The 24,319-nt window shown below is 41.0% G+C and overlaps 1 protein-coding gene across 3 annotated transcripts in view; it reads left to right on the forward strand.

Annotated features, from left to right (window-relative positions):
* The first annotated feature begins 6,974 nt into the window (after positions 1–6,974).
* anks1b (ankyrin repeat and sterile alpha motif domain containing 1B) overlaps positions 6,975–24,319 on the forward strand; it is a 355,962-nt gene continuing 338,617 nt past the window's right edge. For all 3 annotated transcript variants that reach the window (XM_033615279.2, XM_033615280.2, XM_078165475.1), the window contains exon 1: positions 6,975–7,649. In XM_033615279.2, coding sequence (XP_033471170.1) covers positions 7,519–7,649 — 131 coding nt within the window. In that variant the 5' untranslated portion in view covers positions 6,975–7,518. The remainder of the gene's footprint in view (positions 7,650–24,319) is intronic.

The raw sequence follows: 24,319 nt of genomic DNA on the forward strand, positions 1-24,319 counted from the left end.
GGTTTCACTTTTGTATGTTTTTGATTTGCATTAATTTGCAAACACTTTTCTCTTTATCCCTTCGCCTCGGTCAACAGCTGCACCTGGAGACATGTTTTCAGGCTGTCTGTCCATCCATCCTATTCTCATGAATGCAATATTTCAGGAAAGCCTTGAGGGAATTTTCTCAAATTTGGCACAAACGTCCACCTGGATTTTGGTGGTCAAAGGTCACTGTGACCTTAGAAAACATGTATTTGGCCAAAACTAATGAATTCATACATAAATTATGACGAGATTTCACACAAATGTCCAATAGAGTAAAAAAAATTAAGCGTTTACATAATATATCCAAAAGGTCAAAGGTCAAAATCACTGTGACATCATAATGTTATGTAAAAAACACTTTTCTGACCATTATTCAACACCATAACTGAGATACTGAAATGATGACACTAATCTAGGTTGTCCACCTTGAAACTGTGCTGAATGTACAGATCACTGGTTCCCAACCTGAAGTCACGACCCCCACTAGGGATTGCTAAAGCTTCATGGTAGGTTGGAGGCCTTCTTGACTTTAAGGAAGAAGAAAAAAATTTAAAAAGTGGGCCATATCTCAAAATTTCACCCTCTTCTGTGAAGAAAACTAAATGAAGTTATTTTTAAAGTTTTATGTAATGTATAAACTTTAAAAAGTCTCACGGGATAAGGGCACAGCCTAGACCTGAACACAAGCTATATTCACATCAGTCAATCACGTGGCAGCAACTCAATGCATTTAGGCGTGAAGACATGGTCAAGACGACCTGCTGAAGTTCAAACTGAGCATCAGAATGGGGAAGAAAGGTGATTTAAGTGACTTTGAACGTGGCATGGTTGTTGGTGCCAGACAGGCTGGTCTGTCAGAAACTGCTGATCTGCTGGGATTTTCACACACAGCCATCTCTAGGGTTTACAGAGGAGAATGGCCAGACTGGTTCAAGATGATAGAAAGGCAACAGTGACTCAAATAACCACTGGTTACAACCAAGGTCTGCAGAAGACCATCTCTGAACCAACAACACGTCCAACCTTGAAGCAGATGGGCTACAGCAGCAGAAGACCACACCAGGTGCCACTCCTGTCAGCTAACAACAGGAAACTGAGGCTACAATTCACACAGGCTCACCAAAACTGGACAATAGAAGATTGGAAAAACGTTGCCTGGTCTGACGAGTCCCGATTTCTGCTGCGACGTTCAGATAGTTGCCTTAATAAAACCATGATTTCATGCAGCTCTCTTTGGAGCCACCCAGAGCTTTACACACATTTTTCTCATGTGCTGTACGACTCCTGAAGATCTGTAAACAGTCTTTGATGTGTAAAAATCAGCCGAGTTTCCCTAGAATATCATTTCAAAGTCCCTGAGTACACATTACCACAAAACATGCCGTGAAAAAAAATAAATACGTAAGATGACCCAGTCAGCAATAAACAGGCGCTCTGAAATGGTCCCATGAGGAAATCCCACATGGCAAGATTTTGAGTCAACACAGATTTTCATGTACTGTTTAAGTGAAAGGCGTCACATCTGCTCTCTGTAGCCAGATGGATGCATATAGAGCTGTCTTAACACCTTAAACAGAAAGAACACATTTATAAACACTGTTGCACAAGATGTTCCTTTTTTGGGGGGGGCATTTAAGTCTGCGTTGCCTGGTGAGAGGCAGAAAAAGTCTGAAGAAAAAGTATAGAAACGATGCAAAAGCTCAAGCAAAAACTCATTAGCTGACAGTCAGTACAGATTGTTGTGTCTCGTTTGAAGCTTATAGCTTGAGTTTGTTTTATGCAGCATTTTGTAAAATCAATTAAAAACAATGCTGAAGTTTGTGCTGCGACGAGCGGAGGAAGAGAAACTCTTTAAATATAAGTGGAGCCTCAAATGAGCCGCACTGAACGGCTGCAGGAGAGTGTTTGGACTTTGTGCACATAAATGGTCATGACATTTTACGGCTGGAGAACTGCAGTGAGTCATAGAAGGGCATTAACTGTTTGAGTGTGTGTGTGTGTGTGTGTGTGTGTGTGTGTGTGTGTGTGTGTGTGAGGGAGGGAAAGTTCTGCTCTGCTGCTATTTACATGGATGGCTGTTTACATACTGTAGCTTAATGTTTCTGTGATGATGGCTATGCCACAGTGCAGGAACGTTTATGTAGGCAAAGTACATTTATTTAGATGATGTTCATGTATGTGTGTGTGTGTGTGTGTGTGCCAGCACCATGCACAGCTGGATTGTGGGAAACCAGATGAAAGAGAGAGGCATCATCATCAGGTTGTGTGTTGGCTCAGTGTTCACTGTTTCACTCTCCGCTTTCTGTTTTATTTCTCTGCCGGAGCCTCGTGCAAATATAGTGATCCTGCAATAAAATTAATGATGGCTGAATTCCATTTGGCTGCTTCGGTTTCAGCCACAAGAAGAGGTCTAATCAGGCAACTCTGTTTATGCAGCGGCTTTAACAAGCTCCAGCTTCTCAAATGTGAGGATTTTCTACTTCACTCTTTTTATTAAACCAGTGAAAATTAAATACGCAGCTGAGTTTGACTGTTTGTGCCAACATTTCTATGTTTGATCTTTGAAATTAAATGAAATTAAGCTATTAAATTGTACATGTTACGAAGCTATGTACAAGTTTTTGTACAAGCACCCTATCAGTTAAATGCAGGAATGGTTTGGATCTTTTGAAGTGGGATTGTATGAGGCACTTACACTTAGTCAGTGTATGACCTATAGTTGATGGCAGTTGGCATGTCCCCACTTTGGAGAAGCAGACAGGTAGCCCAGCAACTCCTGCAATTACTGTTTTTTTCAATGGAGTCTGGTGGCTTTGATGAGAGCATAGATGGAGAGGTGAATAGGTACCATATCTGAAGGGGTACTTTTGGTTTCAAAGGTACTACACTGACAGTGTTTGGTGGAAATGGGGCTTTAAACAACTTTTTTTGGATAGGATGTTTTTTTTAGGTGGCCGAAATTTGTTTTGCTGCCGCCCCTGTTCACAGCAGTACATTGCTTAGCTTCTGTCGCGGTACCCCTGTCTGCTTCTCCAAACTGGGGGTGTGCCGACAGACATCTACTATAGATAAGTATCTCATACAACCCCACGTCAAAAGATCCGAACTACCACTTTAAATGCCACTGCAGCAAAGAAAAGCTCACTAATTCTCGTTAAAATAACTTCTGCTGAAACAATACCTTGATGAATGGATTAAGCCATCAATAGAAAATTAATCAGCAGCAGTTTTGATAGTTTGATGTTCAATTGTTTCATTTATTTTTCAAACAAAAAAAGCTTGCAAAATGTAGTTATTTGCAGCTTTTCTTTGTTTCATATATTTTTTTAAATTAAACAAGAACATTATTGGTTAGGGAGACTATGCATTTTAACTACTGATATTTTTATTCACTTCATATTTCCTAAACTAAACGATTAATTAATCAAAGGAAATCAGCTAATTAATCACTAATGAGAATAATCCCTCTCTGCAGCTTAAACATCACTTGACTCAGTAACACGTTTTTACGAGCACAGGAGTTGGACATAGCAGCTGTAGGTGGAGCACTTGAAGGCAACACTTCTCTTTAAATTCCAATTAAGCAGCAGAGTGCAGCCATCAGGCGAGTCCCAGCATGCACCGGCTGCAGATAGAGGAGGGGGTGTGTCTGCTTCCCAGGCTGTCAGTGGACAGATCACAGCGCGTTAAAAAAAATCTGCCTTCTGCCTTTATTCTCATTCATACAAACCCTGCTCTGACATGAGAGCGAGGCTATTTTAGGATCTCACCTGTTTCCAAATTCATTCAGCTGCAGCAGTGAACACACCTCTAGAGTAGAGGGGAACTGCGCATGTGCAGGTTTGATAGAATAAGTTGATAGTTTGAGTGTGAGAACAATAAGCGCCGCTGGTGGGTTTGAGTGTGACTTTTTAAAGAGACTAACAAAGGCATCGCCTCCTGTTGGTGTTGTGGCATCACCATCATCCACGCCCAGACTGTACTGTAAGTGTGGAAGTCAGCGGAAGACGGTTGGGCGGCTTTCAAAATAAAAGTCAAGATGTGCACAAGTGGCATCCAGGACCAGGGCTCTTGCTTAGATATGTGATGACAAATACCTAAAACCTGTGCTTACATTTGCCACATAATAGCATTAGAGGATCTTCACAAATGCATTTAATTAGTGTTATTAATAAATGGGAGAAATTCCCCAGGGCCTTGAAGCGGGTGGTCTTCTTGTGTCAAATGATTTTTCATATTTTGGTAAATTAATTTGTCTTAAATCAGATCAATACACAGGAAATCTGGGGGCAGGTATTGTTACATATAAATACTGAATATTGCACAAAAAAGAAAAGAAAAAAGAGACAATATAGCCAGCAGAAAACAACAAACTATTGTTACGTTACCAAGGGGCAGTGGTAAAAAATAAATATATTTTTTAAAAAAGTAAAAATAATTATACCAACATTAACTTTGTTCACGTACAAAAACAATGCAGTGGTGGTCAAACAAATGAAAAACATGCATGTGAAAAATTTAATGATAACAAATAAATAATAATAATAATAAATAAAAATAATGGATGATTGTAAATTTGATAAACTATTACGCTATTGTTATTGTTGGAGCCAAAATGTGTATTTAAGATTTCTAAACATAATTATCACATATTTGACGTTATTTTTTGTTAGCGTTTTTTTTTTTTTTTTTTTTACTTACCTCACTTGAGCTAGCAAAGGAGAACGTGAAGCTGACCTCACACCACCTGCTATAGTGGCGGAACAACCAAACTACTCACACCTAGATCCATATGATCAAAGCTGCCCACAGCTGCATTACAGACATGCGTTACGTTTGCTCACATACCCGGATGCTGGAAACTAATGTCAAGTAGTGGTTTGGACTTGATGATTAGATGATACACTGTAGATAACGGATCTCAAGATGGCGCCCTCATTCTACTCATCCAACACAGGTAAGGCACCGTCACCTTACCCTCGCTAGCTAACTTAGCTAGCTCGTTAGCTTGGAACGTAACTAAAAGAGTACCCAAAAATATATTTTTTTAAAAAATAAATTAAACAGTAGAATTCTTTTTTTTGTCGGTTATGCATTATGTAAGTTGCCTATCTTTTTACCTCTCATACAAGGAGAACAACGGAAATGTGTTTTTGCTAGGTGGCTAGTTAACTAGCTAGCTTGCTAATTAGCTTATTGAATTGCTGACAGTTTATTATTTAAAGGCACACAACAACATAAAAGGAATAAGTCAGAAAAGACATTAAAATGAGATATATAAGACGCAAAATGCAATAAAACAGACACATAAATATGTGATATTGTTAGTAGCCATTAGCCTAAAGTTGTTTCTTGGACATATTTTACTTTTCCATGTCCAATGTAGGTTGGCCATGGTTGTTTGAAGTAACAACTTCAATTAGGAATTTTATCCCCAATTATTTGTTCTTAAAACTTGGAGGCCTTAAATTTCTTTTACTTTGTAGCTACAATAATTTTTACAAAGGAATGCTCCTTCTCTGGTTTTTAATATATAAACATAATTTTTCCCTTCACATATATCTGGAACAATGGAGACATATTGTATAAACATAAATCATTATTCTTGGAAAATTGGTTTATTTATAGAACCCATCTGATTAACTAGTCTCTAAATTTCAGTGGTATGGTATTCTTATATCACCAAAGGAATATGTTTTAGTCTTTGATACGATTTCCTCTGGTGTCATATTGCTTCTTAAAAACCCTGTAGTATCTGAATTGTCTTTACTACTTCTGGATCCTGTTGTCACTGATGTTGGTCAGACCTGTTTGTCCTCTAAAAAATAAAATAATAATTCTGATATATGTTCTTTATTTCAAAAAGAAAGTGTCGGTTCCAAATGTGGTTTCCTACTGGAATAACTTCACCTCAGACCTGACCTGGAAGAAAATCTGGTGCCTACCTTCTAATAGGAGTGGAGGAAACAATCGATACAGCGTAGTATCGTAATATTTTCATGTGGTAATATACTCACACAGAGCCAAGTATATATTTTTTATCATATAAATTATTATTAAAAAAGTTTTCCTTTGGGGACTTAATTTATTTAATTGCAACACATTTAAAATCCCAATAAAATTGTATCGGGACTTAAGTATCACGATAATATTGTATCGTGGATCCTGTGGTGATTCCCACCTCTACCTTCTAAAAATCTTTTATACAAATAAGGCGAAGGAAGTGACTTTTAAGATGATTCACAGTTTTTATTCCAACAAGGCATTTCTTCAAAGATATAAAAAGGACATTATTGCAGGCTGCTCATTTTGTCAACTGATTACAGGAGATATATGGCATCTATTTTGGTCTTGTCTCCACTTCTGTATTTTTTATTTATTTTTTATGTTTTTGCAAGACATCTGTTCTTTCATTTCCCAGTACACTGATTTAGAATTTTATCTTTTTTCTAAGAATGTACTTTATACTTTTTTACTTACCCCTCTACCAAAGTAAATCAGTATGTATCATCAATTTGATTTTAATACTTGCAAAAGTCATATTTATAAATCAAAATTTTCCAGTCATAAACTTTCCTTTTTAATTTTTGATAATGAACAATATATTAAGTAAATTTTACACTTTAATAACTCAATAAAATAATATAATAAGTCAATTTTATACTATAGATAAAATAAGAATATATGATATGATTATATATATTATAATGTAGCCTATAATAAAATAAAAAAGTGGCTAAAACACTGAACCTGTGTACCTTATATAACATTTCATGAGCTGATATAAGGTTTTTGTTAGTGTTCTGACTCCCTGGCATGAAAAAAGTTAAGCAACAACTTGTAACACATCGGCAGTGAATGTTTTATTTTGAAATATGTAACCGGAAGTGTAGAGTTGTATCGCTGCTAACTTGATACCTGTGTCTCAGGCAACACGGAGAGGCACCGGCCAGTGCGGTAGGTTCGGGGAAGAGAGGTGGAGAGTACAGCGGGACTGGAGAGCTTCTTGTGGTGGCGGACAGGGTTTCACCTCCCGCCTGTGATCACCTGGAGCCTCAGAGCAGACAGGAGTCTCTGCTCGGACAGAGGCGGAGTTTTCTTCTTGTAAACCAGGCTCACTCTTTTACTTCACACTTAAGGGATTCGCTTCGGAGCCCCCGGTTCCCCCCGCTGCGCTTGTTTGCACTGAGGTTACACCGGGGAGTCGTGCACGTCAGCGGACTAACACAAAAGGAGATTACGGAGCCGTGCGTGTGAATGGACTGAGGTTACAAGACACCGGGGGGAGCAGTGCACGTCAAACCTGCTCTGCAGCATCAATAACACCTATTCCACCGTGCAGCTGCAGCAGCATGCAGTGAGAGGAATCCTTTCAGATGCTTTCCCACTCCAGACAGTGAAGGAAGGGGTCGGAGGGGAGGAGGCAGGAGGGGGATATATGGGAGATTTGTTGGATTTTCATCACCCCGTCGTTGCAAACTTGTGTCCGGGATGGGGAAGGAGCAGGAGCTGCTGGAAGCCGCCCGGACCGGGAATGTCGCCCTGGTGGAGAAATTGTTGAGTGGGAAGAAGGGGATTCTGGGGTCAGGCTCCGGCTCCATCCCTCTGCCCAACCTACTGAGGTAAGAAGCCGCTCTCATCTCCTTCTTATGACCGCTAAAGTGTCCGGGGAGCCCGGGGGTGCTGCAGGGGATTCCTGGGGGGGTTCCCATGCTGCAAAATTAGGCATAATTGAGCTTCATCATAGGTCAATGCACTAGAAATGAGCCAATCCTCCCAGCTGCAGTATAGTGTGCAAAAAATTTAGTTCTGTATCAGCAGCACATTGTTTTCCATATGTCCCTGAGATTAAAAATAGGGTATTTTGAGAGCTTTGTGCTGCATGGCACAGGAGAGGAAAAGAAAGGTCTTGTGATGCAAAGTCAAGAGAGTTGTGTGAAGCAAAGTGCGCTGTTAGGCAGATAGAATTGCTGCAGGCTGCAAGCTAAACACACATAAGGCACATACTGTATCTCCGACAGAGTGTGTTAAAGGTTAGTCATACCTCTGTCCTCTCTTGGTGCTGCTGCTGGTTTGAGTGTTGGGGGGACCACTGATGGCTGAGCACAAAAAGAACAGACAGTACCTTCAGCTTCACACTGTGACAGCTGTCAAAATGTTGATTTCTTGAGCACGGTAATGACAGAGTGTGATGCTTAGATGATGTATGCATTTGTAACGACTCCAGTTTGTCCTTAAGTGGCTTCATGCTTATGTTCTGTGGACTTTTATGTGCAGACAGTCACGAAAAACACCACACCTTTCTGTCTTTATGTATTTTTAGTGACTGTGCTGGCGTTTAAGGTATTCTCCTCTAATAGCGTTGGTTAATTGATCCTATGGGGACGTTGCTGTGGTGTTTGCACAGCACTGTGTCTGTTCTCATGATGCTGGGAAGGCCTGGCACGCAGGATGTCCAAATTGGCTGCGAAACAGCTCTGCGTTCATGTGCCAGGAGACAAACAATAAACAAACATGGATTTCCTGAAAAGGTGATGTGGATTTGCCTCCAATTGGGTGGTGCTTTTCTAAAAAAAATTTTAAACACTTGCATCATCGCCTCCAAGAATAGGGATATGAGGGAAGTGTGGGATTGCTGTTTGTTTCTGGAACAGGTGCCAAAGTGTTTGCTTTCACCTCAGCACCTCGAACCCCCAACCTATGAATAGGTGTTCTGTGAAAAATTCCATGTTAATTTCCACATTATTTTTTAGTATCTAGTGATGTGACTGCATGGTGCCATTTATGGTAAACATTAGAAATCTTCCCAGGAATTTGCCTGCCTCCTTTCCTCTCTGAACTCGAACCACAAAGGCTTCAATCTGGCCACGAGAACAACAGCTGAGGTTATTATTGTCCCCTCCTCCCGCCCCTGCAGCCTCTCCCTCTCTCTAGTGAGGCCGAGGCTGAGCCAGGTGATTAGGTGATGAAAGGCGGGGGCGTCCGGGAGGAGTACCGCCTTGGGGCCCTGAGCAGAGCGTCTCATGAATGGGCTAAGGTCGCACACTGGCAGGGAGGATGCCAACCACTTGTGCACTAAGCCAGGGGTTCATAAACTGTGGACTCCTGCGGGGCCTCAGAGAACAAGAAGTGAACTTAAAGACAGCTCAATTTAAACATTTGGCTCAGTGCGCAGTTTCTGATCTGAAGCTTCCCCCTCAAAACAGAGGAAGCGACAGTGTTTTGAGCAGATACGCAAACTTGCAAGAGCACAGAGCCAGAAACGGCTGTTTTCTGACATTACAGTCAGCAGCTAATGAACGTTTCTGCAGACCTTTGTTTTCTATGTTCACCACTGCCTGCAACAAGTGGTCAAGAGCATAATAGTGTATTGTTTCTGCGGGTCACCACTGCTCATGGCCCCTGTGGTTTACACTGTGTTTACTGTTGTATAGTTGTGTCCGTTGGTTTCTGTTCTTCTTTTTCTGCAAATTATTTCCTCTCTTAGATAATAATTTGTTTAGGTGGGAAGGGATTATTTAAACCTCTTGCATGCTGGTGCTTTTTTGTTGGTTCCCACGTAATGTTTTATAAAAAGAGAAGTAGGCTTCCTACATGTAAAAGCAATCCCAAACTGCAGTTGGGAGTGAAATATATAATATATAATAGTGTTGGATGGATTGCCATAAAATGACGCACAGGCATTCATATCTCCTCTCAGGATGAATTGTAATAACTTTGGTGATTCCTTGACTTTCTCTTTAGCGCCATCATCAGTTAAAATTTGTCCACTGCTTTGGTTAATGACCAAATACCTGCAAAGCTATGATGATACCATCAGCTTCAGCTTTACTGTGTTTTCACTAATTATCAAATGTTAGCATGTTAGCACTCACAGAGTGTCATGTGCCTGCTGTGTTGTCCTATCGGCTTGCATTGGGTTGTCTTGTCACTTTATGGATAAGCTGGCAAAATCATTATCGTTGCCTTAACTCCAAGATTAAACCTACAGGGACCTCCCGACTAAATGGAGATTTTTTTGCTTTACGAAAGTGCTCTTGGTTCTGCAAGCATGACTACAACAGCGACCAGACTTTTCTGCAGACTTTCAAATGACTTTCACCTGACTGCATCATAATGTTATACTGGAAAATTAAAATAATATTTATTTATTTACATGATCTTAAGTATGAGAAATCTGAAAAGTCTTTAGTTTTGGACCCAATCGTGATCTATTGCGGGAAGGTGGTAAAGACATAGTAGATAGTTCTAATTCTGCTCAAGCAGGGAGAGCTCCAGGTCGCTGCATCTATGCGCGCTGCCATCTTGTTCTCGTGAAGATTAGAAGATAGATTAGGTGAGCTCGTCCTGGGCTCTGGACAAAGTGATTGGAGGTGAATGGGACTGAGGAGGGCGTGACGAGTCCGTCTAAAATGACAGCTGACAGGAGCAGAGAGGAGAACAAATTTAAAGTTTGGCAGAAGCAACATGAATGGCTGAAGGAGATTGTGGCAAAGTCTGATTTGGTTAACTGGGAGTCAGCTCATTGGTAGAAGTGGTGGGAGTGCCCTCATACTTGACATGCATTAAATTAACTGATCTTATATTGTATGTGTATATTATTGTGTCTAGTTTGCTTCATTTTCCTAAGCTTTAGAAATAAAACTAGATCATAGTTTTGTTCTGCATGTTACGGTGCACACAGGTTATAATATCAAGTAGAAAACTCGTGTGTTCACTCAGAGCATGGGCTGAGAAAGTGGCAGAGCTCGCTGAAGCAAATGAAGCCCATATGAACGAAATACAGATTTTTTTCCCCCAAACTAAGATAATATGCATGGTAAACAATACCTGCTAAACAGTTGCCTGTTAGCACTGTAATTGTGAACTTGTTAGCATGCTGATGTTAGCATTGTAGTCCAAAGCATTGACTTTTAGCCTTGTCTATTGTAATTTATTTTGATTATCTGTACTTTCTGGAGCTTTACGGTGCATTAGTAATCTCAGAGACAGCAAAAGATCACAAGGTCCACTTACTGGAAATGTTGCTGAGCTTTCAGCCACATCATGGCCTTTATCAGGGGATGCACTTTGCTCAGTTACCATAGAGATGATTCAGTTGTTACCAAGAGCAAAGTAAAAAAAAATAAGTGTTTTAATTGTACATAGTTTTCAGCACTTTATTGTGTCAGTTTTCCTTTGTGAACACACTATATCCACACTCAATATTTGATTAGGATTAGTATGTAGTCTGGACTTTCACTGATGAAAAGTTCGTCTGATGATGTGTGTTTGTCCTTCACGCCATGAATCTGTGTTGATAGAAGGGACTTAACTGAAAAAATACACCCAATTTGTTACTGTATGCATCTCGTCTCCCACATTACCAAACTGTAAACATTGTTGCACAGTGTGTTTGCTTTGCAAATTAGGTTTAATTGAATTTATTGAAGGTCAGTGATTATTTACAAAACACTCAATTAATTTGAAGCTCATTGAGGAGATTAAAGAATGACACGTTCAAGGAAAACTGTTGGAAGAAAAGCAGCTTTTAGATCAAGTTCAAGTGCAGCTTTTTTTGGGATCAAGAACAGAACAAAACATGAATGCTGAGGTCAGATGGATGCATTATAGGTGGAAATGCATTAGTAGGTTTTGACGTTATGATATTGTTGGCGAGTTATTTCTTCTGTGTTACACACATTTGGCTTCTATTGGGTCGAGACAGCAGCCCATGAGGAGATGTCTGTAAAACAGTGGGTGGGCCACACACACATCTGTACATCTGTGTGTGTGTGTGTGTGTGTGTGTGTGTGTGTGTGTGTGTGTTTATGTGTGTCTGTGAGTGACCAGTTGTGTGACGCACCTCCTAATAGAGAGCTATTTGTACTTAAGCAGATGAGTGAGTCAATAGAGAGGTCACAGTGGAGGAGTGTGTGCAGGCTAATGTTATGGGAACGATCTCCGGGAATCAATGCATAGTTTCCCATCTTAAGGCCTCTGAGCCATTCATAGCATTCCTAAGTCATGAGGTTCGTCTTTTCGCTGAAAGAATCGCACTAAATCGCCAAGTGGGACATGAACACACACACATACTGTATACACATACACATACATAAGTACGGGATGCAGGGAAGACGATCCTGGGACTGTAATGCTGCTGTTCTGTGGTGTGGTGCACAGTAGAAAATCAATACTGGATGATCTCATTGCTGTTTAATGGGTCATGTTCCTTTGTAGATGACCAGTGATGTACATGGTGACTGTGTGTTTGCAGGTCTCTTTGCTGGAAAGACACACTTTCCTTTAAATGCTCTGACATACGCATCCAGCTATTAGTCAGTATCACACTGGGATGCATCCAGTAGCAATGACTGTGTTTAAAAGAGGGGAAAGGCTTCTCCCTGGAGAGTTTATATGACGACAGCCATCATCTAAGATGAACTAACACTATGCACAATGTTATCATATACAGAGTACCCATCCAATACCAGTGCCCTCTTTTCCCAAATTTAAAATCTATATACTTCTGTCTTATATGATTCCCTTTGACTGAATGAATGTAATATAAAAAGCACTGAATTTTGTAATGACTTGAGGAAGAAACTGTTTCACATGAATCTGTCATACTGAAACCAATGCGGTGGATCCTAATTTTAACAAATGCGTCTCCTATGATCTGTACTGTGTAGCATTTTTTCAGCTATGATGTCAGGATTTTATTAACATGCCCATAATTTCCCTTTAGCCTTCTTTAAGGGACCCCAAAATCAAAAATACATATATTTTTCCTCTTACCTGTAGTGCTATTTATGTATCTAGATTGTTTTGGTGTGAGTTGCTGAGTGTTGGAGATATCGGTCGTGGAGATGTCTGCCTTCTTTCCAATGTAAAGGAACTAGTTGAAAAATCCGTTTAAAAAACCTCGACAGCAATGTCTCTTTCCAGAAATCATGAGCTGGTTACTTGATATAATTTACAGACCTTCTTGTGAGCAGTTTCATGTAGGAACTATTTTCTTTAAACTAAACAACACTGTCCAACCATATCAACGTGCCGGAGGAAGCGTGCATCTACTGCTAGCTCACTAGCACCACTGAGCTAGCTAACGTTACAGCTCAGCCGAGGAGGTCGCCATTGATGTTTACATTGCACACTGTGTTAAGCATGAATGTCTAGACAGGGCGGCTGTGGCTCAATTAGACAGTTCATCACCATGCCGTGCAGGTGCGCAGGATAGCAACGGCTAACGAAAACTTCATCGGCTGTTTCCAACAGAGAACCAGTAGGCTATTATTAGTGAGGAAGAAGATGTACTAGCTCTATACTACAGCGGGAACAGCGGCTCAGGCTCACGACACCCTTGTCAGCTGCTGGAGGTAAACAGAGGAATACCAAAATGGTGCGAACAGCTGTGGGAATAAAAACATCGCCGGCTCCCAATTCGATCAGTTTCCTGTTACAGATGTAACCCGTAGGCAACTTTGGCTTGTGTCAATTGGGATGAACCTCGCTACCAAGCCGACGAGGGTGAAGCAACTGCGTGTATGTCAAGCTCACTTCTGCTGCCCACAGATTCCGACGGACAGAGAAAACGCAATTTCCGCACTGCTGTGCCCAAAGAGAGATATATTACCTAATACCAGTCTATATAACGATGTCTGTAGCTGATTGTCTGTAAAACAAAATGTTTGATTGAACTGTTGTGTTGTGTAGAGTACATTATACGAGGCCTCGTTTTACCGTCGGCATTTAGTTTATTATATTAGGCGAACTGCTAAATCCATGACATGAGTAATCAATCACATAGAAATGTGAATTCATATGTGATTACGACCAGTCTCTGCTTTGTTCTGGTGGTGGGTTAGCCAAAGTTGTCTACGGGTTACATCTGTAACAGGAAACTGATGGAATTGGGAGCCGGCGATATTTTTATTCCCACAGCTGGGAAAATCACAAGTTTGCACCATTTTGGTATTCCTCTGTTTTACCTCCAGCAGCTGACGAGGGTGTGTCGTGAGCCTGAGCCGGTGTTCCCGCTGTAGTATAGGGCTAGTACATCTTCTTCCTCACTAATAATAGCCTACTGGTTCTCTCTTGGAAACAGCCGATGAAGTTTTCGTTAGCCGTTGCTATCCTGCGCACCTGCATGGCATGGTGATGAACTGTCTGACTGATTTCTGTTGGCGTGCTGTCTTGCGGGCCTGCACGGCGGAGTGATACTGGCCAGAAAATAGTCCCAATTGATAGCAAGGTCTGACATAATGCGGGGATGTTTTAAAATTATTGAAATAGTCTAACAAAACACATGCATACTTTTTTGTAGCTTAAAACCTTTTGGTTACGTGTCCCCCGTATATCTTCAGAACTACTTTTTCTAAGCTGCGGCCATTTCTCAGAGCAGGAGGCTCGTTGAGAGTAGTAACACCGTCACATCAGAGCTGCAGATGGTCAGCGTTTCACACAACTTCATGTCCAAAAACCCGAACTGTCCCTTTAAAGCAGGTAGCAGGTGGCACCCTGCATGGTAGTCTCGGCGACCAGTGTATGAATGTGTGTGAATGGGTGAATGTGACTCTTAGTGTAAAAAGCGCTTTGAGTGGTCGGATGACTAGAAAGGCGCTATACAAATGCAGATCCATTTGCCATTTACAGGAACGAGGATTCAGTGAGACAACATTTGGCCTTCATGCATTCATCATGCTGCAGTTTGTGGTGTTCTTTCAGGTGGTTGAACAAGTTTGTTTTGTTGGCACAGACATGCACTCAAAATCTGAAAGACTCGCTCTTCGCCTTCTGCTCCAGACATTTGATTTTTGTGTTTTCTGTCTGTTTATGTAAAGAAAAAAAATAGAAACTCGCAATAAATTTAGGCATGCTGCCTTAAGATAGGGTATTTTGGGAGATGTAGAAATCACAAACCAAACAGGAGACGCTAGGACAGATTAAGGGAACAGCAGTACATCATAAAATATCTCCTGCCACACAAAGCAATACTATTGTACTATAACTTTTGTAACAAATGTGGATATAAAGGTGTGTCTGAGAAGATTAAAAATATGGTTGGACTTTCTATATGTTTGAAAATGACCAATATGAAAGTAAAGATAAGAGTCTATTGATACACATGTTACATGCTCATATTAATGCAACTTTTCATAGTACAGCCATGTGGGAAAGTTCAGTTTCCCTTTAAGCTGCTTTACATACAGACCATTATTAACAGTGAAGAGGAACTGATGATGACAGTCTGTCTTCATGTGCTTGTCACACTGTGTCTTTTAGAGGAAATGAGGATAGATGCATGTGCAGTGTGTGACAACATACTGACTATGGTGGAGTGATTGAAAGCTGATACACTCAGAGAGAATGACTCATGATACAGCAGATGGAGGCTGATCCCTCCTCACTCGCTCAATAATGTTCTGGGGAAAGCCCATCTTCTTTGTGTGTGTGTGTGTGTGTGTGTGTGTGTGTGTGTATGTGGGGGGGGGGGGGGGGGGGGGTTAGGTGTGTTTACCTGCCTCCTCCTTGGCAAACTAACAACCTTTAAGTGAAGTGACTCCCACAAGAGAGACACACACCCAAACACACACTTGTGTATGGACTCTCTGTTTTAATTGGCATCCTCACAGGCGGTCTCCCCAACGTTTATTTCTTGATGTCTTTCCCTGCTTGTGTTTGAGACTATCTTTGTAGCTCACAGCATGGGGCTGTGTGTGTGTGTGTGTGTGTGTGTGTGTGTGTGTTTAGTGGAGTGACTGGTTTCAGTGTTGGCTGACGAGGATGAACAGTGTGAAAGAAACCCGCAAAACTCTGTTTATTTTTCTCACGTTCTTTCACGGCCACAACACTTGAGCTCCGGAAACGGCAAATCAGACGACCAAAAACCAAGTCTGGCAGGCTGCATCTTTGTGTGTGCGTATTTTTGTGAGTCCAACCGTGTGACATAACCACTGTCCTTGCATAACCATGGCTGTGTGTGTGTTAGTTTGGGGAGCAGTTAGGGTGAGAGCTCATGGGGGAATCCACATGTGGTGCGGGTCGCCAAAACTGGGTCAGAGGTTAACTGTGGAGAATGCAAGTCATATTAAGGATTGGATTAAGAGGACACACACACACAAACACACACACACACACACAACCTTAAGCATCTGTGTGTCACAATGTATATGGGCTTTACTGTGACAGATTGTTCCTTTTAATTATTTCTTTTAGTTTCCTTTATGTATAAGTCAAGAGGAGTGGGGCAGTACATATATAATGTGATATAGAGCTGAAGGAAAGACATAAGATTTATCGGCATCAAACAACTAATATAAATTCTCTTGTTCACGTCTCTCAAATCTGATGATTTGGTGCTTTTGTTTCGCATATGACAGTAAACTGAATATCTTTGAGTTTTTGACAGTTTGTTAGACAAAACAAGCAACTGCATCTACGGCTACAGGTATTATTGTTTCGATACCAGTAACAGTATCGGAATTGCCCCCAATATTGCCAGAAATTCTGGATTGGGTATTATGAGTATGCAAGTCTATTCTTGAGCCAATGCGACAATTTACTAATAAACCTTAATAAAAGTAGTTTTATACCTGAATAAAGGGCAGTTTCCTCTTGCACTTTACAGCCACCGGCAACTACTGTTTTAGAGCAGCGAAGAAGAATTATTTTCTGAAAATGTAACATTTGTATGGCATTCATTCTCTGTATGTATTTGTTCATGTTTTAGTTTAATCTGAGCCATTAGACAACAACAATTATTTCACGACCTTACAGCTTTAGTAATATGTATACATTCATTCATTCATTTTCTGTAAACGTTTATTGGTGGTCCAGGGGGCTGGAGCCTATCCCAGGTGACTTAGTGAGATGCGGGTTACACCCTGGACAGGCCACCAGACTATCACAGGGCTGACACATAAGCCCCTTTTACACTGCCAGATTTTCTGCGAATGTTGGGCCGTTTTGCCAGCAAGCTGCGAGTGTTTAGACACACAGAGCCGGATTGGCGAGGTGCCCAATTTTCCGCCTCGTAGGGTAGTCATATTGGCGGAACCCTTTTAGTGTAAACAGACCGAGGCGGCCTTCCGCAACTGGAGGGGCTGTTGAAGACTTGCGGGAGGAGCTGTTGATGACGCCGCACGTGCGACCCACTGGCGGTGGATGAACAGGAAACAGCTGATAGCAGGAATTAGCGAGCAGCTAGTAGCAAGAGGGAAACACAAACCTGACAGACACTGTAAAGATGAGCAACTGGGGAGACAAGGAATTGTGTGCCCTCCTTGCCCTCGTAAACGAAGAGGCCATTAACCGTCAAATGACAGGAACAGTGAAGAACGGGCCGACTTATGAGAGAATCGCCGAAGGCCTGACCAGCCGGGGCTTCCCTCCCATGTCACTGTTTACGTCACACACTGAGCTACACGTTTTGTTACTTGCTCACGCCCCCCATTGCCCCGAAAAAGATGCATTCCGTATAAACAAAAGTAGGTAGGCGGCATTTTGCTGCACTCCCCGATTTTGCTTTTAAACTGCCAATGCTGAAAAAAGACTGATCAGTCATACTCAGTCAGTCATACGGATTTACATTAAATGCTAATGCTAACATTACCTTGTGCCGCTCTGTGGACTGGATGCTTACTACTGAGATGCTGAAGCAGTTGATGTTGTGCTACAGTGGTAGGCTAGTTTGGTGTTACAGACACACTGAAGAGTTTTAATTTTATTTTAGCATGATCCCAAACTTTGATCCCAATCTGCTCTTCTCCTGTTGCTATTTTCTCTCTCTTCCTCCTTTTGCAATCCCCTCTATCAAATCACGTCACGTGTCCATAGCGTAAGCATGTTGTGTCACGGTATCATTTCTGTGAAACACAGTGCACAGTATACAGTTATATGGATTAAACAAAGAGATTTAATGATCAAGTTGCTGGAGCCTCTGGAGGAATCTTTTCAGCCCTAATTGGATCATGTTGTCTTGGTGTCTGAAAAGATATAAAAGATATAACAGGCATTTTTTTTTTTTTTATAATTCCCTGACATTTTCTTTACAAAATGATTAACTGACTGACGAGAAAATAGTTGTGAGAAGCAGCTCTGTCGTGATTGACATTTATTTAAAATTTAATTGAGTCCTAATTTGTTTTGATTTCACAAACTTTCACTGGAAACATTTTTTAAAGAACAAAAGTGGTTCAGAGAGGGTTTTCACACGGATTTCATTTGCCAGCCCACGCATTCAAAAGTTGTGCCCTTTTCTGCTGCAAAAAGAAAGTTTTCATTGTAGTTTGCAATAAACAGTCTTCTTGTATCACTTCTGCTATTAAAAAGATGAGAAACTGTGGAGGAAGCTCAGATAAGACTTTGATTTTGCAATAAAAAATTCCCCAAAGGTTAATCCAGAGTCTGAGTGTTTGTGCCATGATTTTTTATTTGTATTTTACCTTATTTGACAGATGACAGTGTAGAAATGGAGGAGAGGGAGAAAGATGTATGACAAACAACGAATGGTGCGCTCCATTTGCAGCAGAAAGTCGTAAATTTTGAGTTCCCATCATTTTTCTGTGCAGATGCATCATGATGTGCAGCAGGAGCCATTCAGTGAATCCGTTGCTTCACTCTGGGCTCAACAGTGGCGTCAAGTGCATTGAGTTTGTCTGGAGCCATAGTGATCGAGAAGGAAGGAAGGTGTGAAAGTGTGTATGTAAGTGCATATATATGTGTCTGTGTGTGTGTGTGTGAGAGAGTGTGTGTGTGATCAAACTCAGAGGCTTCTTACATCTCCATTAGGGTGCGGGCCAAGCTCTGTTGCAGCACCCTGCCAAGAAACTGAAACCTCCATCCTCGCCAACACACACACACACACACACACACACACACACACTTACACTCTAAGCCTCTGTCTCTCTTTGTTCCACCCTCAATCTAAATCTTTGTTTTTTGTCTGAGTCTCCAGTCTCTACTTCTTTCACTCCCTCCATCTGGTGCCCTGGATTCTCTTTCAGTATATCTCTCTGGCTTTCTCTCCATCACTCACTTCACTCCACAATCTCTCTCTCCTCCCTCCACTCCTCTCCAGAGACAGATGAGCCAGCCTCCCTACTGTCGCTCTTTATCGTTTCCTCCTCCCTCTGCTCCCTACCTTCTTCCACCTTATCAAAAAAAAACCCTGCTCCACTCTCCCTCCACTTTTATTTTTCCTCTCACTCACATCTCACGGCGCACTACATCTGTTATCACCATGTGGGAGCATCTCTTACCCATCATGCTTCTCGGCACGTGTTGGTTGACGGTGGCAAATGGGGAATTCGGAGAATCCACAGCTCCTCTGAGAACTGCTTCCCCCTGTAACTGCAACCTGAGATTTATTAGTATTGGCCAGGTCGTGTCCTCTGTCAGAAGAGGAGTATAACATCGGTGATGTCCCAGGAAGGGGAGTGATGTAGGGGTGAATAAAAATCTGACTAAGCCACGACCTCCAGGTGGTGACTGATGTAGCCAGTCACAAATATAGACCAAAAAAACCTTCAAAAGATTGTTTGTTAGGCACATGTACTCACTGCTGAATGCCTTTTTATCTCTTTCTGTGCAGTTTGTATTGCATGGTATACTGAATAGTCACATTAGTGGAGCTTAGCTTTACTAACTTGGTGTCCAAGTGATAAAGTAGCAGCTCTGCTCAAATGCCCTCAACAACACTGTCAGATTAAAGGTCTAGTGTGTAGGATTTAGTGGCCTGTAGCCTCTCCCGGGTGCCAAGCATGTAGGAGAGCAAGGGTGGCTGGTAATGAAAACATCGTAATTCTTATTTTCAGGTGATTATACACTAAAGAAAACATACTTATTATATTAACTTCCATTTTTGATAATATATCCACCTAAATCTTACACACTGGACCTTTAATAGTTGTAGTAGCTTATTTTTTTCTCTCTACAAATGTTCTAAAAAGTGCATTTAACTTATAAATAAGTCAATTACTAGCAAAATGTACATCATGATGAACTCACCTGTGCCACTTGTTTCTACATAAACTTGGCACTTTCTGATTCAAATTAATGACTGTATGGAAACATAACGAAAAACAAGAGAGACTGGAGGAAAGTTTTGAGGTCTGTCATACTAAGCTGTCTCACAATCACACACAGACAGACGTAGACTTTGGAGGGACGCAGGGGACACGACCCCCTCGATATTTAGAACGTGCTTTTGTCCCCCCCAATAAAAACATGAAAATAGCTGAAGTATTTTCTTCTGGCAAAACTCAAGACATTTATACTACAAACTGATGTAGTAAATTTCACCAGAATGCAATAAATTAAATGTTTGATCATCTAAATTTTCTGACACAGGACCCCCAAACCCCTTTTTGTGTCTCCACACCATGTCGAAATGAAACCTACGCCTTTGCACACAAACTTGATTAATTGTGAGGAAAACTGTTGTGCAGCAGTTGCAGTAGTAGTGCTCTAAATGAACGAACAGTATATATACGCATGTATACATAAGGGACCAGTCCAGAGAGAGAGGCACGTGTCCAAAAATAGAAAATCAATATGTCATGGCTAATGCTGATATTGTAGCGGACTGCTGCAAATAAATAACTGTGCGGGAAACTCTGGCTGTTTGTGGCCAAAACCAATGCCTAAACAGGTCAGCAAGCCAAATTCACATGAATAAGCAAGACAAAAGTTCACCCTACTTCCTGTCTACATTAACCTTTAGAGTGTACTAATGCAGTGTAGAGACACTGCTCTATAGATGCTGTAGACATCCAGTAATTAGGCTGAGAGACAAATGCTTTATTGAGTTTGTCTGACTCTGTGTGAGAAGCTAAAATAGTGCACTTCCTCCAAAACAGAACAAGTTGGCCAATGTAAAGTATGGCTGCCAGAGCAGGCAGTGTGGATTTGAGAAATTTAACTTTGGGCTGACTTTGGGCCAGAGAGGACCCTCGGAGTTTTGGCACATTTTTAATTATAAGTCTGGCATAACTGTGGCAACAAGATGTGCAAGATTGCACACATCATTTTTGGCTGCTTGGGTCGTTTGGCTTAATTTCCCCTTGGAATTTTTTACATAACCCATAAAGGAGGATGTACATGTATCTAATTTGCATTTTAAAAGCTGAGCAAAGTGGATTTAGGTAGCTTTATTGTTTGTTTTTGACCTCCCAACCTCTACACAGATAATCTCTCTCATATTTGTAATCATAAACTCAAACCTTACAGGATCTAACACACTTCCCAGGGATGTGTACATGAATTTGATTAGCTGAAAAACGTTGGGCCTCGTAAACAGATCAGTTAAGTAAGAATTACATATTACAACAGTAAATAAACTGCTGTAATGACATTTCTATGTCAGTAAGAAAGCATTTCATGCAGACGAAGAAATGTCTTTTATTTTAGACTGATAAGACATTTATAATTTATGCACACAGTAGTTTTAGAACAATTTGTAAGGTTGTAAGCCTAGCTGCTGCGTCGATCACTGCTGTCGTGACTTGTTGCATAAATATGTAATGAAACACCTAATTCATGCTGGTAATTTGCTAAATCCGTTACCGGGAGGGTGTTGCTGGGAATTTCTTGTTAATTCAATTCTCCCATGACTTTCCCCCTTTGTTAGCTTCAACATAAGTAGATTTCGCACACTTCCTGTTCTGGTCATGTCGCGTTTGGTCCTCAGGAGGCAAACATGTTGATACTGAGTGGAGGAGACACAGAGGCAACATGCTGCTGGAGGACGGAGGGAGAGGTGTGACGTCCAGTCTGTCACACTAATCTACAAGTCTGTGACCCCACATAACACTGCAAGTGTTGTGGAGACACACACACAGCCACACACAGCCACGCACACACATTCCTGGCGGCTCCCCGCTCTCTGATAGATGGCAGTAGTTAATGAAGCGCTGCTTTTGAAGTAGATAAGATGTGGAGAGAAGAGGGCTAGAAATGCTAATGTCATTATGCGGTGAGGGCAAGGGCTACGCTGGAAGGCATTGGGGGGAAGTTATGCATGTAAGTGTGAGTGTGTGTTTCGAGGGGTTAGACTCATATGGGCTTTTGAAGTCTAATCCTGATATCTTTTTAAATGAAACTGACAAGCCTGTGTTCTGTGCCCATATTCAGTAGCTCTGAGCTTGGCCTTTTTCATGCCAAAAGCTCCCACCTAGACTTGTTGCCAAATTCTTCTTGCTGTCATTTGGGCCATAAAACTCACAGGGGCCACTACTACAACTGCTACTGCTATTAATAATGGTGATAGTACACTCCCATGCACTCGAAATTAATCTATTAATCAGATGTTTTTTCAAACTAGGACTAATTTGTCAAAGCGTTGGCCCTCTTTCCTTTTTATTGGTTATGGTAAAATTTTAATAACTGGCTTAATGGCTTTATACATGAGGACCAACTGGCTGTAACAGAGTTACGTAGGTTAAGCAACACAAGCAAAGTTGTAAACAGTTCAGCTGTATTATCTAAATCACTTTTCTGGAAGTAAAAATTAAAGTCCGTCCCAAACATTTAAAAGAGCCATATTCAATATTCAGAGTGTATTTACGGCCTTGTTCAGACTGCAAGCCCAAATCCTCTTTTGGCACATTCACATTGTATCCATATTGATTTTAGAGTCTGGACAGCAAAACACACACGAAATATGATTTTTGCAAATCCTGACCATATTTAGAGGCAATGTGAGGTGCAATCCCAATTAGATTTTAAAGGATGCGTCGCAGTTTTAGCGATATGGCTCAAACTGCTTGAACTGGATTTGAATATTTCTTTCTTTGATTTGTATGCATGAATCTGTCTCACCACCAAGTGCTGAACAGGACTGATAATAAAAATCAGACATACTGGACACTATAGAAGTTAACTCAGGGGTTGGCGATGTTGTATACAATGCAACGTTACTATGCATTCAACAGAGACTTCTGTTTTCGCCGAAAAGCTAATGTTAAGTCATGAGTTAACGGACTTGTCTTTCTTTTGATGCCCTTGTTGTGTTTAGACTAGATTTAGTAGCACAAGAGGACAGTGTGGGGGAAATGGATTTGAATAGGTGTGGCAACTCAGGCCCCTGGCATGCAGGTAGAGAGACAGGGAGAGAGGGAGAGAGGCTAGCTTTGATTGGGAGGATCAGCTGGGCAGGTGTGCTCCTTTGTCTGCAAAGTGTGGCCTGCAGGGAGAGACAAGCCAGGCGAATGTTTGATGCATCAGTGCTTAGATGACTGCAGCGATGCTACTGGTATATGTTTTGGATTGATGATAATTAATTTGATCTGCAAGTAAAATATACATTTGTGAGATGTGATGGTTATTAGGGAAAGTGAGCAATCCATTAATAGTTTGATTGATTGATTGATTGATTGATTGATTGATTCATTCATTCATTCATTCATTCATTCATTGTGGTGCAGGTTATTTTTGGATTTGTGTGATGGCATCTCATCAGGTTAAAAATGTTTATTCACCTTATTTAGCCGCGCATTTCATGTGTTTGTGGTTATGTCTGAGTTTTGTATGGTGGCTGAAGATAGTTAAGTTCTGTTGATGGATTAAATTTGATTAGCTTGATATCAGAATCTGTAGTTCAGTGGGGTAAAGGTCAAGTTGACATGATCCAATTATGAGTTTGTTTGCTGTATGGAATGTGATTGGTAATAATTTACTGATTTGATTTGAATCGAATTGCTTTTTGTTAAAAAGTGGAAGTAATAAAAGAGAATTTCCAAATGTAGAAAAGTGAGATTAAAAGTAATTTCATGGTTGTTTAAAATAGGTAAATAAATTAAACTTATTTAAAAGAGTATAAATATTTATATCCATAATGAAAAAATCTTACACTAAATATCGTCTGTGATTATATATCTATCTTCCATGTTGAAAACACTCATTGTTGGAAGCCTCTATTTCTCATGCTTCTGCTTTGGAAAACCGCAGCGTAAACCAGCATAGCTACTTACTAACACCATGTTGTTACCACAGCAACCCATGCAGAAAGTTGGTGATGTCTGGACACAAAAATCCAATCTGGACACTTGAAAAGTCTCCTGACAGTGAGGACAGTCCTGATTTGCCTGAAGTCTAAACATAGCCTATGATTCAGAGGTTGTCTGCACACAGTCCTCTACATGGAGGTGGCTGACCCAGCAGCCAGAAGCTAACGGTGCTAACAGTGGTAACAACCACAACAGTCCTGACAGAGCTAACAGTGTTTACCTGGGGGGAACCGGAGGGTGGTCTTTACAATTTTGTGAACCATCCAGATAGCAGCGATGAGAGCTGTATGAGTGCAGTGGTGCCG

The sequence above is a fragment of the Epinephelus lanceolatus genome, chromosome 23 (genome assembly GCF_041903045.1).
Source record: "Epinephelus lanceolatus isolate andai-2023 chromosome 23, ASM4190304v1, whole genome shotgun sequence".
Lineage (NCBI taxonomy): Eukaryota > Metazoa > Chordata > Actinopteri > Perciformes > Serranidae > Epinephelus > Epinephelus lanceolatus.